Here is a 17,812-nt window from a genome sequence, read left to right on the forward strand (position 1 = left end):
TTTGTTGTTTTATTTACATCTCAGGAAATGCTGTTTCCACATCCCATCACATTTTGACCATCAGTGACCTTGATGAGACACGGCGTGCAACAAGGAGACTTTCCACACGTAGCCGAAACGCCTCTCCTCCCCCTGTGGTACTTTCGGGCCCGATAGCTCTGCGATCAGGGAGCTTGATTCACCCTAGGTCACTTTCATTTAGCCCCCCTGTCTCACCACTTGGTGCAACCGAGAACCTCATGAGCACCACTTCACCTCGACGAAGAGGGAGGCCTTCTTCATTATCTCCATCTAGCATCACCTCAGGACCCTCTCCGCCACAAGCAGCTCTCCGAAGTCCCTCTTCGACCGCACCTTCATCTGTCCGCCACTCCTCACGACTTCAACAGCCTTTCACAACTACAACACATAAAACTGACGAGGTGGATCAGGAGTTCTTTGCCTTGTCAGAGCCAGAGGAGGCTGCAGGTGCGCCAAGCCACAGAATTCCCACCACATCTGACAAGTCGGATCAAGAACTGCTTTCTGTGCACTTTGATCCAGACACAGATGTGGCTTTGGCCTCTGTATTGAACGCAAAGCTTGAATTTGATGAGGCTTTGCTCAATGAAAATGTGGCTCTGGATTGTGACCCTCAAGGTAGTGAGGCAGATGTGGAAGAAGGAGCCTGCAAATACATCACTGGCAGGAATGATCTGTCATCTCCTGTGACTTCAGAGATGCAGATGGAAACAGATAATGATGTTGCTGACCATTATCTGAATTTCTCTCGCACAGTTGTGGTCCGTGAGCCTGCCAAAGACTCTACACAGGCAGGTCTTGCTGTCCTTTCTAACTCAGGGTCCATCTCGCAGCTGGATGGAGCTGACAATGACTCAGAGAGCGATACAGGTGAAGCCAACACAGATGATGATACTCAGGAAATAGGGAGTAGTTTTTGTAGTCAGGATACTGAGCCATTAAAACTCACTAGTCCAAACAAGGGCAGAACGCTTGGCGACGAGCAGCTAGTTTGCACACAAACATCGATTGCAAATCCACAAACAGCAGATTCTATTGATCAGAATGCTCAGTCAGAGACACTAAACATGGAACAGGTTTGTGAAGAACAGGAAATAAGTACTTTACAAGAGAGCGGAAAGTTGCTTGTTGACCTTAGCGCTGACATATCCAACCAACAGGAAGGATCCTTCACAGAAGGATTGAAAGCAACAACCCCCATCATTTACAAAGGCGGTGATCTTGTGACGAGCCAAGAAGTAGTCTTGATGGAGAATGAATCAACAGAGAGCTCGCAAGAGGTGTTCTTGGACGACGCCAGTGGGAATTTTATATCCGCTGTTGACGGCAGAGTTTTGGACTTGACAGAAAATGCTGCTGGTCCTGAGGCGACAAGTGATTCCTCACCAATAAACAAGGATGAATCTGTTTTAATGAAAGGTTTGTTGCCTGTTGAGAATCTGGCAGCAGCCATGCCAATGAGGGGTACTAGAACAATTCATGTTGTTGCACCAGCTATGCACACAAAAAGACGTTATGTGACTATACAACCTGGATCCCAACCCAAAACTCTCCAGATGGCCATACCTACTGCCACCTCTCTGCCACTCTCCATGCCCGTCAGTGTTGTTTCATCTTCTCCCACCTTTTCCATTGCACAGCAAGGAACTCTGCTTGCTCCTGCCCCGGCTGTAATAAATGGTTTCGGAGCTCTGGCGAAGGAAGCCACAAAGGGTCGTGCGATCGCCATACGCATTACCACCCCAAAACAAGTGACAGGACAGTCTCTGCTCCAGTGTTTGCCCGGTACACCCTCTACACCTCAGGTTCTTCTGGTCAACCGTGCTGGACAGATTCTAGTGAAAAACCCACTGACTAATACCTACCAAGTACCTAGTGCTAATTCCCCCTCGTATACCCAAATCAGCCAGATTGCGAAGATAATCCACAGTAGTAACGTTCTCCAGCGACCCGTGCCTAAGGTTACGGTGATACCAGTGCCGCAGCTTCAGACTAGTCTCGGCAAAACCACACCAACGCGTATCATCTCTTACAGCAGCAGCAATGGAGCAGCACCGTCAACCCAGGTGCTTATCAGGAGGATTCCTCAGAGTAATCCTGGAAGCCAATTGCACGGTATTAGTCCGCCGATAGAAAGAGCTGACTTGATTTCTGAAGGTGGGCGGAAGGAAATGGTGGCCCAGGCCATAATCGACAAAGCAATGGCAAGTCACCGCGAAATGGCAAATCCCATCAGCACAAAACCTTCTCCGCTCCACCTTGATAAACGGCTCTCTCCTGAATCGAAGGAATCATCTACTGTGTGTCGTCTTCGAACTCAACCCAACATCTTGTCCCACTCCAGACCTCCAGTCAAGATCAAGAGAGTGTCTTCATTAACTGATCGAATTGGTGTGAAAAGATGCAGGACAGACTTCTTGGATCAAATTGATCCTTGTTCCCAGGATGACCACAGCAGGTAGGGACGAATATTTTGTCAAATCGGTCAGGATGATCTAATCGTTGGTCTAGGTTTAGATTATTTTAGAGACCTAGCATCTGGGAGGGGAATTTCCTGTTTTTTAGCATGTAAACAGTCCATCAGATGTAACACTATCATTTTGTGCCATAAAAGGTTATATTAAATGCTGTGAAAAAGTTAGATTTTCTGTTTTTCTGCATATACATGCTTTACACTGAATAACATCTATGAATGGTGGACCTGATCATAAACCAAATCTTAATAGATAAAAATGTCATGTTGAACATCTCAACTGGATGTTCTTGTTAATTTATTTTTATTTTCATCATGTAATAATAATCGTTATTTTTCACATTTTTAGATCAAATCGGGTTCGAATAAAGGCCCCTAGTGTAAAGGATGTGCTCGACTTTGACGAACCTGAACCTCTTGACCAGCAGAAGATTGATGAATCCAAGGTTGCTGAACTAGAGAGGTCAGTAATGAGAATTTAAAATCACATTTAGTCATGTTTTACCCCAGAAAATCACAATATTTTCTTTTTCTTCTTTTTAGAATTACTCCAAATAATTTAGAGCCCACTGCGGCGCAGGAAAATAACACACGAGACGGTGGGAAATCTCAATGTATGAGCACAAAACATAGTGATTCCTCTGACTGGGCCCCGTATGCAGGTTAATATGAAATATGGCTTTGACGTTAGACACATTTGTTGTAGTTGCTCACACTAATTCGATGAATAGTTCGATGAAAAGTTCACTGCATGACTAATTGTTTCAGGTTGGAGTTCAGATGAGGACTCCCCATCACCTGGCAAGCAGGATAAATGTGCCAGTCTGTATCAGCCCCACCTGCGATTCCAAATTACCAGTGAGGATGGTTTTAGCATAGAAGCCGACAGTATGGATGGTCAGTTTCGAGAAATCTTGTACTGGTACTATGAAAAAAGCAATTGGTTTTCTTCCTTTAATACTTGGGCACATTATAATACGTTTCCTCCACTGTGTTTCTTCAGTGGCGTGGAAGGCAGTAATGGATGGTGTCCAGGAGGCACGGATAGGCTGTCGGCTGGAGCAATTGCCCATCAGCAGGATCAGCGGTGCCAGGGTGCTGGGTGTCCTCCATGATGCTGTGCTCTTCCTGCTGGAGCAGTTGCAGGGTGCTTCCCTCTGCCAGAAACACCGTTTCCGTTTCCACCAGCATGAAGTACCAGAAGAGGTGCTCCCAATCAACCCCAGTGGCTGTGCCCGCGCAGAGGTCTATGAGCGGTAAGTATCAGTAAAGACTATCTGAACTCACGTAGCCTTTGTCACATATTGACTGAGTTACTTCATTTGTTCATTTTCAAGTTTGGAAATCAAAAATTACCTTTTTTTTTTCACTCTCCAGAAAATCTACCTTTGATATGTTTAATTTCCTGGCGTCGCAACATCGGCAGCTTCCCGAGTCTAGGCCATGTGATGATGAAGAGGATGATGTTATGCTCAAATCCAGCAGGTTAGACACTATAGCAACATAATACACTTCCGCTTTAAGATGTTTTTTTGAAAGAGGTCTCTTGCTCACCAAGGCTCCATTTATTTGCTTATTAAAAACGATGATATTCTGAAATATTATTACAATTTAAAATAACTGTTTTACATAATTTTTCCAGTCTTCAGTGTCACTTTATCCTTCAGAAATCATTCTAATATGCTGATTTGCAGCTCAATTAGTATAATTGTTTTTTTCAGGATTCTTTCTTAATTAAAAGTTCAAAAGAATAGAATTTATTTGAAATAAAAATCTTTTGTAACATAAATCTCTTTACTTCATAAGAGACTTCTTTCAGAGACATTAACAAAAATCGTACTGACCCAAACTTTTGAAGGGCAGTGTGTGTGTATGCATGTATAAATCTCAAGAGTATATATATTCATTCTTGCATTTCAACTTCCCTTTAGAAGAGCCACAAGTACGGAGTTGCCAGTGGCTATGAGGTTCAGACACTTGGAAAGAACCTCCAAAGAAGCTGTGGGAGTTTACAGGTAATTCCATCCACAGTGATACAGCACGAAAACTAGCTGTGTAAAATTTCTAATAACCAATCATATGCCAATAAAAGAGATTTGATCTCTAAAGATAAAAATATTGTTCATTTTTTTCAGCTGTTTTTTATTTAGTCTTAGTCTTAGTCCTGTGTCAAATGTACTTTTTAGTTTTTATCATATTAAGTCAACCTTGTCCTGTTTCTGTTTTCTCAAGTTTGTTTTGTCAAGTCGACTAAATGTCTTAGTCTAGTTTTAGTCAATGAAAACTCACAATTTCGTCATTAAATTGTTAATCCTCAGCCTGGATGCCAGCCCGAACCCCGCCCACAACATTTTTTGGTCGGGAAGTTCGGTCTGGACTCGATCCATTGAGGAGTAATTATGATCGGTTCAGAATTAGTCGGGCCAATCAAATTGCCAGGGCGGGCTTTATACGATGATGGACAGATGATCTGCAGTTACGTAATCATCACGTTATCAAAGAGCGCTTGGGTTGAACTGGTTTCCCTCAAAGATGACTGCAGCTGGAGAATTGAGATGTATAGATTCCGCTATTGGGTCTGTTGTAAACGAAATCGACAGCGCATTCATTTTAAAAGACGAACAGAGAACTGCAATCAAGGCATTTGTCGATCGTAAAGATGTGTTTGCCGTCCTTCCTACGGGATTCGGCAAAAGTTTGGCTCCGATGGTCGCTAAGAAGATGGGATGCAATGAAAACCCTGTGGTCGTTGTGGTTTCTCCTTTGGTCGCACTCATGGAGGACCAAGTAAAAGAAGCAACACTCATTATTTTACTACTTTCAGTGTGCGTGTGTTAGTTGAGTTCTGTTGACAATTTGTGTAGCTCATAAAAAAAAAAAAAAAAAATACTGCGTTGCTCTGATTGGTTGTAGGTCTATCCAATTGAGTGCAGAGGTTTTTTTTCCCTGGTTCGGTTAAGACACGCCTCATAATCAAAGCCCTATGGAGCAGTATCAGACTCACATTCTGACAAGAATATGAGTATGACGAAGTCAGGCTAGTTAATCCTGGTTATTTTGCTCAAAATTATAATCACAATGATTGTCGTCATTTGAGAAATTCGTTTTTTCATTTAATTTAAGCACAACATCTCAATGAAGATCGCACTTTATTCTCAGTGTAGAAAGTCTACCGTGCGCTCGGTTGCCAGATTGAGAAGATTAAGTAAAACACCAGGTAGAAAATGTAACCTTTTAAGAGAAAGGCTCTAATTGGGGGCTTTAAAATCTTGACATCTGGCAACCGCAAGCTCGAAGAGTCTTGTTTAAAAAGAGTCTAATATTTTGTCCATTTCTTTCAACAAAACAAAAAGAGATTTGTTTTTCCTCTACATTTTAGTGTCGTCTCTTTTCATCAACGATATTGCATGTTGATATATTTACAGTTATTGTTTAATGGCGTTGGTGTCATTTTAGTCATGGAAAAAAGGACGTCGGCGAACATTTTCCTTCATAGATTTTGTTCACGTAATTAACACTAGATGAAAAGTAACCACGTTTTCCTCGTCTCCATGATAGATCTGCTATACATGGTCGTGGTCTTTTCTGCAAGAGGAACATTGAGGCTGGGGAGATGGTGATCGAGTACGCTGGAAATGTCATCCGCTCAGTTCTCACAGACAAAAGGGAGAAATACTATGACGGCAAGGTAAATGTGATTTTAAAAATAGCAATTTATCCTTTTGCGGTTTTCACCAGGCTTATCTCATATAATTGTTTATTTCCTAACCCTCTACTGTCTATTTCCTCCATCTGTCTCCTCAAAGGGCATCGGCTGCTACATGTTTCGCATTGACGACTTCGATGTGGTGGATGCCACCATGCATGGAAACGCGGCACGGTTCATCAATCACTCCTGCGACCCCAACTGTTACTCGAGAGTCATCAACGTGGAGAGCCAGAAGCACATCGTTATTTTCGCCCTGCGGAAGATTTACCGCGGAGAGGAGCTCACCTACGACTACAAGTTCCCCATTGAAGATGCAAACAACAAATTGCACTGTAATTGCGGGGCCCGGCGCTGCCGACGCTTCCTGAACTAAAGTCACCGTGGTTTACTCTGGCACATGGGTGGAAATAGGAGGTTTGTGAGGGGATATTTTGGTATGGGTGGCTATTTTTGAAGGAAGACACTCATTACGGGTGCTTGAGGGTATGGAGCTGAAGGATACACCATATTGATATGGATCGGCCAGGTGTGTAGCGTTTTTAGACCACCACTCACGTCTTGATTGGTTACCTCGTATGAGCTATATTTCCTACCCCAACATTCGACAACCTGGAAAGTCCTGGACTGCATTAGGCAGATGATTGCTTTGATTTAACAATTAAAATTTGTGACCTCAAACGAATACCCTTTACTTAACTACTTCACCTGTCCTTATGCTACTTTTCCCCAGCATGCCTTTCAAATCTTGCCACTGGTTATACAGTAGATCTTTTCTGGAAGAATCCTTTAGCTGTCAGAACTAATGTACAGAGGTTTTCATAGTGGAAGATACCCTGAAGTTTCAATGGGTGTGATTATTTTTGCTACTGAATCAGAGGAGTTCCTATGATGGGTCATCCTCAATAGCACCTTAATAATCTTTGCTCTTCCCCCCGCCCCCCCCCCCCCCCCCCCCCCCCAGAAATGTTGGCACTGTACATATTTTCCTGAACAGATGTACATTTTGGTGAACTATGAACAATCCTGCCACACAACATAGTTTGTAAACAGGAGCCTGTATGTTTCTAGAACATTTACATTTGTATATTTCAGTGTTTTTTTTACATGGGTGCAAATGAATGCATCACTTAGTACATGCTTTTTCCCTTTCACAAATTCCCTTGACTGCCACATTAATTTAAGATAGAGTACCTTTGCTCTGAATGCATGTACAGACAGTTTTGCAGCATTCTGGGTCATGTACAGATTACCTTTCTTCATAAGACTTCACCCAAAGCCCAATTTTTGACAAATTGATTTTAAGAACCCACTGTTTTTATGTGCTTTTATATCTTAAGGTCAGTCTTTGGAGGGGTCTATTGTAATATTCTCCATATTAGGATTACTTGTGCAGTGTTAAATGTTCCAAAAAAAAACTCCCATCCTGATCAAAACATGCACAAGTATTAACAGAAATATACAAACCCGTACTCATGAATGGCGGGTTTAGCTTGAAACAGCCGACTTGCTTCTAATAGCCATGTGTTTGTTCCTTTCCTCATGCAGCACGTTTAGGCCGACTCTCATTTCCATTTTGTTTGACTACCTCAGTAGCTCAGTAAACCAGTGACGGCTAGTGAAGTTACAGTGCAAACAATAGTAAAAAATTATGCTGGGATAATCCCGAAATAGCTTTGATTTTATGCAACGTGACTGTAGGGGTTGTTTGTTTCATTTGTTTGTTTTTCCCGAGAATTTCCAGATCCCTCTTCCCTCGTGCTTTTGTACAGAATTGAAGTGTGCTTATTAAAAATGAAGACTGAGACTTGATTCCATCACTGAACGTGATCCAACTCAAAGTGAAACTTTGTGTATAGTTGTATACAAGAATTTCTAAATCTGTTAAATTTTTCTACGCACTTTTTTTTTTATTTATGATGTTCTGTACGTAATAAAGATACAAAGATATTTGAACAAAGTACATTCTTGAATTTTTTTTTTGTTCTAAATATTTTAAATTGGCATGAAAACAAAATTGATCCTGATTACTGTATTACAGCATGTTATACTAAATAAAAAATGGCTTCCGTTCTGCCGTTAATGAACTTTAACTTGATTTGACCCATTAAAAATCAAATTAATTTGGATTTATTAACTATTTATTTTGGCTTTCATCAGAACATTTATAAGATTTATTTTTTAGTAATGGTGGATTTGTGGGCAAGGTCATTTTAAATTTGGAGGGGGAGAGTCAAAAGTATTACATTTATTATAAAGTTGAAATATTTATTAGAATTCATAATAATTTAATAGTTATTTAATTTATATAGATAATAGTAATTTCATTTAATTGCATTTACATCTCAACTATTTTTTATTATTTATCATTCAGCATAAACCTGTATGATAATTGACCAGAATCATTCAATCTGATTTTATATTTCCATTTTTTATAACATTTTCCAATGGTTCAGTTTATTTCTCTTAATAATAAAACAGATGGCACAGCCGGATTCATTATTAACTATAACTAAAACCATAAAAAAACTAAAATAAACTCTTTAAAAAAAAAAATCAGCTGTTTGCCAAGACAATTCTTATTTTTGTTTAGTTGAAGTACTACAATAAATAAAACAATGAACAAATAAACTAAAATTTTTAAATATAAAACTACAGACATTGTTTTTTTTTTAACTAATAATCCAATCAACACGCTCACGGCGCTCTTCCAGATAATTAGGTGCTGAGACCTATGTATCAATCCAAAAATGCAAAAAAGGTCTGCATAAAACATCATTTTGTCCCTGCTAAACTAATCCCTGATACATTTATTTATTTTTTCAATTTGGAAATGTAACCTGAAATGACACTAACAGTAAGAGGGACAAAACACTCAAATATTAACAGATAAATGTTTGTTTAGACCCATCTTGCTACCCATCTACCCTTTTACCCTGCTCGGTGCTGACAAGTACACACATTTGCTCTGCTGTGGATGGTTGACCGTGTAATGACCCATATAAGCCAAGATTCAGACAGTAAAGGATATTTAGTGTGCACAGACTCAGATCAAAACGTAAGTGTTTGTCTCTTATGTCGTCAATAATATTCAGTACAAAGTACACATCCATTGGTTTTCGTTCCTTTCTGGCATGTTTAGTAGCCTACTTGGATCTTTTTTTCTCTCTTTCAGCATAAGACGGAAACATGATTAAGGTTTTGGCTGTTGTAAGTTTAACTGCATTTCTCTGCTGCTACGGTATGTTGTTTTCCCTCTTATTGTTGTTGAACAATTTCAATGAATGATTCAAGTTGAATGATTCTGTCTTTGTTTAGAAGGTGTGCAGAGTGCTGAACTATCATATCGTGACTTAAGAGAACAAATCCTCAACTCTGGGACTGTAGTCTTTTTAGACTTCCTGGACAAAGTCAGAAACGTTACAGAGAAAATAGTGAGAGATGATCAGTTCAGGAAATCTAGGTAAGACGAGCAGTGGATAATGTACCTTAAAGTGTCTGCTACTGATATTTAACAGCTTCCTTATCATAACCTTTTTACATTTTTACAGGATCACTGTCCAAAGATTGATGAAATCATTAAGAGAGTTTGCAAAACCAATGAAAAATACAGAGAGTGCTAGCGGGAGCCAGGATAAGTCAGATGTGTTAACACAGTAAGTCTGTCCAACGGTCTCAAATACTGTGTAATGATAGTAATGTTATGTTTATTCTAAGCACAAGTCATGAATATAAATCTCAAATGAACCAGTTGAAAAGTTAGCATGATTCTTAATACTGTGTCATTACCTGGATGTTTTATGATAGATGTTAATGAGTTCTTTGTCCTGAGCAGTGAAACTGTTCTATAGAAAAGGTCCTGCACCTTCTTGAACCCCTTCCAACAGTAACTGTATGATTTTTGGATCCATCTTTTCACACTGAGGACTCATACTTAACTATTACAAAAGGTGCAAGCGTTCATTGATGTTCAAAAAGGCAAAACGGGGGGTGTAAACTTTTGAACAGAATGATTGGTGTGAATTGTTTGTGTTTTGTTTAAAGATCTTTTTTTTGTTTTGTTTAGTACTGCCCTTAAGAAGCTTCAGAACATTTATTTAAGTCACATTTATTTATATACAGAACTTTAAAGATCATCTCAAAGCAACTTTACTTTTAATAAACAGGAAAATAAGAGCGTTAACGTAAAGTGAATCAATTATGAAACCAATTAAATTTCAGCTGTGAAGCAGATCTTCAGAAATTAGTGTTATTGTCCTCCCCAAGTCAATTCAATAACAGTGTCAATGTTGCAAAGTTCATCAGATATGAAACCATTTAAATTTGGCTATAAATCATCTCTATGGAAGACAATGGTTTCATTATTTAGCTCAATTAGTGTCATTATCCGGCTCAATTCAGTTCAAATTTTGTCCTCCACCGATAGTGTCAGTGCAGTTAAATCGATAATGTCCCTGAATATTAATTGTTGTTTAAACCCTGATTCCAGAAGACAAAATAAGAATAATTTAGACCAACATCTTTCCTCTGCTTCCGCTATTGTTATAGTTGTGGTGTGGACTCACTCTGCTATTTACTTAGAACAATTAGTTAGAATGATTTTTAGGATCTCATGGTTATAGTTAGAACTGGTCACAATTATTAGATAAAGAACAAATTTGTCTTATTTTATTTATGTAGGATTTTTGGTGATTTAAAAAAATATATTTATATTGCCTGTTCTTTATTTTACAGGAGACTTTTTCCGTTCATGGCTGCTGGTACATTTGCGGCATCGATCAAGGAGATTTTTGACAAAATGTTCTTTCCGTAAGAGCTTTATCATATTTACACATTCTTAAAACACTAAAGGATCTTGTTTACTTCTGACAAGTTCTCTGAATCCCAATATAATACCTATGAATGTGCTCTACAGGTATTTAAACATCTACCGTCAGAGCTTCAAAAACGAGACGATGGTGGAGATCTGGAAGTAAGCATCAGTTCATTGAGAGTGGAGAACACCAGATCCAGTGTTCCTTTGTCAAAGTGCTTATCCAAGATGTGATTGTGCACTGGCCTTACAAATCCACCCTCCAAACCATGTACCTTTTGTTTTGCTCATAACTTGATTTATTCATCTGACTTGTTATTACAGAGAAGTGGAGTCATACTATTTTCCAGGAGCCCCTCCAATCTACAGTAAACCCATGGAGTTCTCCAGTTACCTTCTGGCCAAGGCGTAGGACCTCTCTATAATTTAATTTAAACTCGTTTAATGTTGTATTTAAAATATTATCAGCAATGAGCTATGCGCAGATTCTACGGAGCCCCTAAAGGGACATGGTGAAGGAAAACCTATGAGATGGGAGGAAAAATAATGTCAATGCTTTTGCGTTCTCTTCCAGAGGTTTTGCGAATGAAAGCAACGTGTCTTGAAGGAACACACCGTTTCTCGGGGAAATGCAAAGCTTTTGCGAGCGAAGGCAAAGTTTCTTGGGGGAACGCAAAACTTTTGTGAGGGAACGCAAAGGTTTTGCGAGCGAAAGCAAAGTTTCTTGGGGGAACGCAAAACTTTTGTGAGGGAACGCAAAGGTTTTGCGAGCGAAAGCAAAGTTTCTTGGGGGAACGCAAAACTTTTGTGAGGGAACGCAAAGGTTTTGCGAGCGAAAGCAAAGTTTCTTGGGGGAACGCAAAACTTTTGTGAGGGAACGCAAAGGTTTTGCGAGCGAAAGCAAAGTTTCTCGAAGGGAACGCAAAGGTTTTGCGAGGGAATTCGGCGGTTTTGCCAGCGAAAGCAAAGTTTCTTTAGGAAACTCAAAAGTGTTGCGAGCGAATACTGAGTTTCTCGGGGGAACGCAACATTTTTGCGAGTGTAAGCTAGCAACATTTCTTATGGGAGAACGCAAAAGTTTCTCGAGGAAACGCAAAGGTTTTGCGAGCAAAAGCAAAGTTTTTTGGGGGAACGCAAAGTTTCTTATGGGAGAACGGAAAAGTTTCTCGAAGGGAACGCAAAGGTTTTGCGAGCGAAAGCAAAGTTTCTTGGGGGAACGCAAAAGTTTTGCGAGGGAATACAAAGGTTAGGCGAGCGAATACTGAGTTTCTCGGGGGAACGCAAAACTTTTGAGAGGGAACGCAAAGGTTTTGCGAGCAAAAGCAAAGTTTTTTGGGGGAACGCAAAACCTTTGTGAGGGAACGCAAAGTTTCTTATGGGAGAACGGAAAAGTTTCTCGAAGGGAACGCAAAGGTTTTGCGAGGGAATTCGGCGGTTTTGCCAGCGAAAGCAAAGTTTCTTTGGGAAACTCAAAAGTGTTGCGAGCGAATACTGAGTTTCTCTGGGGAACGCAACATTTTTGCGACTGTAAGCTAGCAACATTTCTTATGGGAGAACGCAAAAGTTTCTCGAGGGAACGCAAAGGTTTTGCGAGTGAACGCAAAGTTTCTCGGGGAACGCAAAACTTTTGCGAGGGAACACTAAGGTTTTGTGAGCGAACACTAAATTTCTCAGGGGAACGCAAAACTTTTGCCAGTGAACGCTAAAGCATTGACATATATTTTTTTCCTCCCATCTCAAATTTTTTTCCCATCACCATGTCTCTTTAGGGGCTCCATGAGATTCTGTGATGATTACACCGTGTCAACGCCGGACGCAACCGTTGACGTGTCGCATCTCGAAAAAGTTACCGTTACAAATCCATTTGTCATTCCTATTAGAAATATCGTGGGTGCATGGAGTATGTCATAAATTGAACGAGGCATCAGTTTACTGTTGGGAATGTGTCGCGCTGTGCTGCGCTGCGCCACATCCAGTGTAGACAACATCACTGATTTGAATGGTTTCTATTGTCTTTTGGCGCTTCGCATTGCGCCGTTCACATCCAGTGTAGACACGGTGTTAGTAAAACATGCATTGTACTACAAAGTAATTTTACTTGTAGTTTTTAAGTATAGCATATTAAAAGGTGACATTCTGTATTTTGACATTTAAAAGGGTGGTGAGATCCCGGCTGGTGAACATGCTTGAAGCAGGGGTGGATACTGTTTTGGACATCGGAAAAATAGATTTTAACCAACTTCATGAGGAGTAAGAGCTGTTTTAAAGCAATGCTGTTAAAGCAAATAGCAACTATGGATTAATGATGCAATAAAATGGATGCATTTTATATTATTGTCCTCCAAACAGTGTTAAGTTAAGCTAAAATGCACACATAAGCCCATGACAAAAAATTATTCCATTTCATAAAGTGTAATTTTAACCACTTGTTATCTCCTCCGAAGAGTGCAGATTGTTTTGGATCAGATTAGAAACAAAGCTTTTGAAATGTCAGTTATGGAAAGGCAAAAAGAGAAGAATGATTTCCTTATATCATTAAGGTAAGAACCTTTGTTAATATTAATTCCAAACTTCAATATTTTACCTAATGACATCTCTCAATAAAAAAAAAATTCTCTTCTGTGTTTCCTAGAACCGCATCTGGACTGATTGTTTTTTACTGGGATGAAGTTTTGAAACACACTGAAAGTCCGTCGTTCCATGCGAAATACTTGGATTCTAGGAAGTAAGACTATGCTACTGATTGACAGGTTGATAAATATAAAGTAAAATGAGCATTAAAAAAAATGCCTGAATTTTGTGTGTTACAGGCAATGGGCAGAGCTGATTGAGTTGAGAAACGCAAGTGAAAAGTATCATGTGCTTTTAGACCCGGATACAAGGCATGGTCTTTTGAAGTAAGGAAGACATGCTCAAAATGTTGAATATTACAAATGTCATTTAAACCACTACATAATTAATAGTTATACCTTGGTATTTCTTATCCTTTCAGGCAACTAAAACTATTTCATAATTATCACTTGAACGATTATGATCCTTCTATTGTGTTCCCCCGAGAAATATAGTTTTTCCTCCCACCTCATGTCTTTTCCATCACAAAAGTTTTGCAAGTGAACCCAAAGTTTCTCTGGGGGATGCTAAAGTTTTGCGAGTGAAAGTCAAGTTTTCTTTGGAGGAATGGCATGCAATACTGTTGAGAGAGAAGCAAAAGTTTTGCAAGCGAACACAAAAGGATTTAAATATATATATTTTTCAAACCATTACCATGTCCATTTACCCCTGTGAGGGGATTGGCTTACCGTGTTATCAATGGCATCCACTGTATAAAGCTCCCAGATCACTTATAATTTTCCAGAGCTCATGTTGTCTAGAGTTTTTTTCATCTACTGAAATTTCTTGGAAAGATATTTTTGCAGTGTTTCATCAGCAGAACGATCCAAAAACACATTAAATAACAATAGCCTACAACCCACTGAAGATATGTATGTCTATCCCTCACAGCCCTGCTTTTATTCCCATTAAAAATCAAAATCATACTGTGGTTTACAGTTCTAAATTCATTGTAAACTACAGCTTCTCAGGGCTTATTGATTTTATAAAACGGTTAGTCCATAAAAAATATTTTATTTAAATATTAAGTAATAAGGTCACGCGTATCCTCGTAACGTTAGTAGAGTAATGTCGAACGCGGCTCCAACAATCAGAATCCAGGGCTGGAATATTTATTTTTACTGTAACTGCATAATGATAGTAATTCCGATTTTCTTTTCTATAGTTGGACTAAACTTCATTTTGATAAATTCTTTGACGCCTTGGAACTGGAATATTACAGTCGTGGAAATGAAGCTCTTGGTTTGGACAGATTCAATCAGTCTAACTGGCAAGTGGACATCTATACTGGATGAAATTAAACATAATTTGTGATTAATGAATATGTAACCGTGCATCTGATACTTTTGATTTGATTTGTGAGTAGCTTAAGGAAATAACAGTTTGTGATTCAAAAGTTGTTCATCTGTTGTTTCCGATATTAATGACACGAAACATGTAGATATACTTCATAAACATCTGTGAGAATTTTAGGCGATAATAATGACTAATCAAAGGTAAAACAAAGATGATCCCTCCATTTTGTTCAGGGCTATTGGCAAAAGCGCTGTTGTTTACTCTCTTCCTGTTTATGAAAAACTTTCTGAAGTCGGCTTTGGGATTACTGAGATCAACAGGTTTCTGCATAGAGTAAATCACATAACCCTTATTCTTGAACGGAATGATAGATCAAACAGGTAAGGAACATTAAGCATGGCTCATGTTTAATTATATCATATTGAATTAATATGTAAATCTTAAAATAGTAAGACATTGTTTTGGTTTGCTTTTCTCTGTCTTGCAGACAGACGTTTTTGGAGGAAATCATTAGGTTAATTTTGTATCCGTTTAGTCGAATTATTGAACGGGAGATAACCCGGAGCGAAGATAATCAACTAGTACTGCCTTTGCGGTAAGAGAAAGTAAAACAACAACAACAATCAAACAGTGAATACATGATCTTGTTATATGATCACCTTTCAGTAAAGACAAGTTGTATGTTCTTGATATATTCATCTAGAAGACTAATGGTTTGTGCTCTGTATGCATATATAATATATTCCTCTTCATAATCTTCTTTTGTTTGCTATAGCGTAATTAGGAGACTGTTCCTCGTATTTTGGGATTTTTTTCTCTTCTTTGAAAAACGTTTTGAAAATACCGCTACTGAACTCCAGCAATCAGTGAAGTAAGAAATGTTAATTTTATCCTCTTTATTCTTCATATGGGGAGGTTGGAAATCTGGTTAAAACACTGCCTAAATCTGAGACACTATGTTGGCTGAAATTTAGCATGTTCTTGTGTATGATTTTTGCAATCAAATAATCAATCAGAAATGGTATAACTTATATTTTACAGTGAATGGAATCAAGTGAAGAGCGTCGTCATTAATGAGCTGTTGACAAGTGAAGCATTTACCCGAAAGCAGCTTGAAGAAGCACCAAAGTAAGAGGAACAAGAACGATCAAGTGTTATTTTAGGAACTAGGATTTATTTATAAAGACATGTTGAGACATGTATTCTCTTCACTCCCCTTTTTGATTGAATGATTTCAGCTTTGTTTGATCTTTTTGAAATAAGTTTATATTTGACAAGTTATTTTTGTTGTTGTTTGAATCATGAAGGAACTTTGTTCAAGCCATTCATCGAATCCTAAAGAAACTGAAGCAGTATACTGATCTGGTTGATGGCTTTGATGAAATGATTGATCGAACTGCTACGTAAGATTTATAATTTCCATACCATATTTGCATTTGAACAGAAGCTATATAGATAAATATACATTCTTATTCCATCTTCGCAATTTTAATTTTTCCCACAGAGCCTTCGAGACGTCAATGCATCGCACAAACATAGGGATTCATAAAGTCTGGGATATGCTAGTGGAGTAAACTCTCTCTATGAATGAAATGTCAGGATTGTAGAGGCTTGAAAAATGAAATGAAAAAATGTAATAGTGACTTTTAATCTCACAATTCTGACTTTTTTTTTCTTCCAGAATTGCAAGTCCGAATTGTGATATATATCCTAAACTCACAATTTTGAGTTATAAAATCAGAATTTGCAAGATATTAACTAATATTTTGAATAAATAAAGTCAGAATAAATAAAGTCCCAAGAATAAAAGTCAGCTCACTATTCTGACATTTTCTCGCAATTGCAAGTATACGTCCCGCAATTCTGAATTTATATCCTGCAATTGAAAAAAGAAAATTTCGAATTGTGAGATGAAAAGTCACAATTACCCTTTTTAATGTTTGATTCTTTCATATGATTGCAGCTGCTGTCAATAAGTAGGATTATACCAGCAATGTATTATTAACAGTACATAACATGTTGTTATTGAAAAAAAAATAAAAAAAAAAATACCATGATAATTACGTAAGTAAATACTGAGTAAAAAAAGTTTTGTTCTACTGTAAACTTTGTTTTTACATGATAAAAACTGTTTGTTTAGATTTGTTATACATCTTCCAGCATCTAAACACATTAATCAACAACATTTGGATCTATTTTCATGTGTTAATTTGCACTTGACAGTGTAATTTTCCCACTTAATATTAAGTGTCTATGTACTATGTACTAACATTTAAATAAATAATTTGATACAGTGCAAATTACTCAAAAATACTCATCAAAAATGTGTCCCTGCAGTATTAAATGGCAACGATAACAAAACTAAAATTGATTTGATACTGGCAATACTTTTTTTGTTACACTGACCATATCAAAATGACTTTTATGTGACATCAATTTATGTAAATTTAAGACAAATTATGCAGGATAAGCAGGTCTATTTTACGAGTGTAAGCCCGTCTGGATCGGCCCAAGGCATCCGATAGAACGGGTGAAGGTCTCTGCACGTTAATGCCTTTCAGCGTGGCAAAGTAATTTAATTCCGTTTAAGCTGTTATCTGACTCCATTTTATATCTGACTCCATTTTATCACGGCCTCGAATTTAGGTTAGATTTCCAATTGGTTATCCGACATTATAAAATACATGATGTGAAGTGTCAGCATACACTCCGCATCACGGGCTAGTTTGAGTTACAAATCGCCACAAGCCTTCTTCAGCATCTCCCTAAATACTCAGGCCAAGGCAGGAACCTCTTTTCAAATATAAACATGAGTTCACAGTGGGAATTTGTATTAATCACCGTCCCAGACTTACTGGGGACAGAAGTTGATTTACATGGGGACACACCCACA

General features: G+C 38.4%; 2 protein-coding genes across 4 annotated transcripts in view; both read left to right on the forward strand.

Moving 5' to 3' along the window:
- Positions 1–7,141, forward strand: part of kmt2ba (lysine (K)-specific methyltransferase 2Ba) — a 32,069-nt gene extending 24,928 nt beyond the window's left edge. For all 3 annotated transcript variants that reach the window (XM_056235375.1, XM_056235374.1, XM_056235376.1), the window contains exons 29-37: positions 25–2,479; positions 2,844–2,957; positions 3,038–3,156; positions 3,263–3,391; positions 3,498–3,750; positions 3,872–3,979; positions 4,426–4,509; positions 6,053–6,182; positions 6,301–7,141. In XM_056235375.1, coding sequence (XP_056091350.1) covers positions 25–2,479; positions 2,844–2,957; positions 3,038–3,156; positions 3,263–3,391; positions 3,498–3,750; positions 3,872–3,979; positions 4,426–4,509; positions 6,053–6,182; positions 6,301–6,576 — 3,668 coding nt within the window. In that variant the 3' untranslated portion in view covers positions 6,577–7,141. The remainder of the gene's footprint in view (positions 1–24; positions 2,480–2,843; positions 2,958–3,037; positions 3,157–3,262; positions 3,392–3,497; positions 3,751–3,871; positions 3,980–4,425; positions 4,510–6,052; positions 6,183–6,300) is intronic.
- Positions 7,142–9,335: 2,194 nt separating this feature from the next.
- On the forward strand, positions 9,336–16,396 carry LOC130070811 (uncharacterized). Its single transcript, XM_056235348.1, has 16 exons — positions 9,336–9,441; positions 9,522–9,663; positions 9,752–9,856; positions 10,935–11,009; positions 11,116–11,172; positions 11,338–11,421; positions 13,171–13,263; positions 13,458–13,553; positions 13,646–13,738; positions 13,824–13,910; positions 14,789–14,893; positions 15,153–15,299; positions 15,407–15,514; positions 15,695–15,790; positions 15,961–16,047; positions 16,227–16,396. Exons 1-16 carry the CDS (start codon positions 9,390–9,392, stop codon positions 16,324–16,326), a joined length of 1,527 nt encoding a protein of 508 aa, XP_056091323.1. The 5' UTR covers positions 9,336–9,389; the 3' UTR covers positions 16,327–16,396.
- Positions 16,397–17,812: the final 1,416 nt, after the last annotated feature.

The sequence above is a fragment of the Rhinichthys klamathensis genome, unplaced genomic scaffold (genome assembly GCF_029890125.1).
Source record: "Rhinichthys klamathensis goyatoka isolate OS25496 unplaced genomic scaffold, OSU_Roscu_1.1 h1tg000420l_1, whole genome shotgun sequence".
Classification (NCBI taxonomy): Eukaryota; Metazoa; Chordata; class Actinopteri; order Cypriniformes; family Leuciscidae; genus Rhinichthys; species Rhinichthys klamathensis.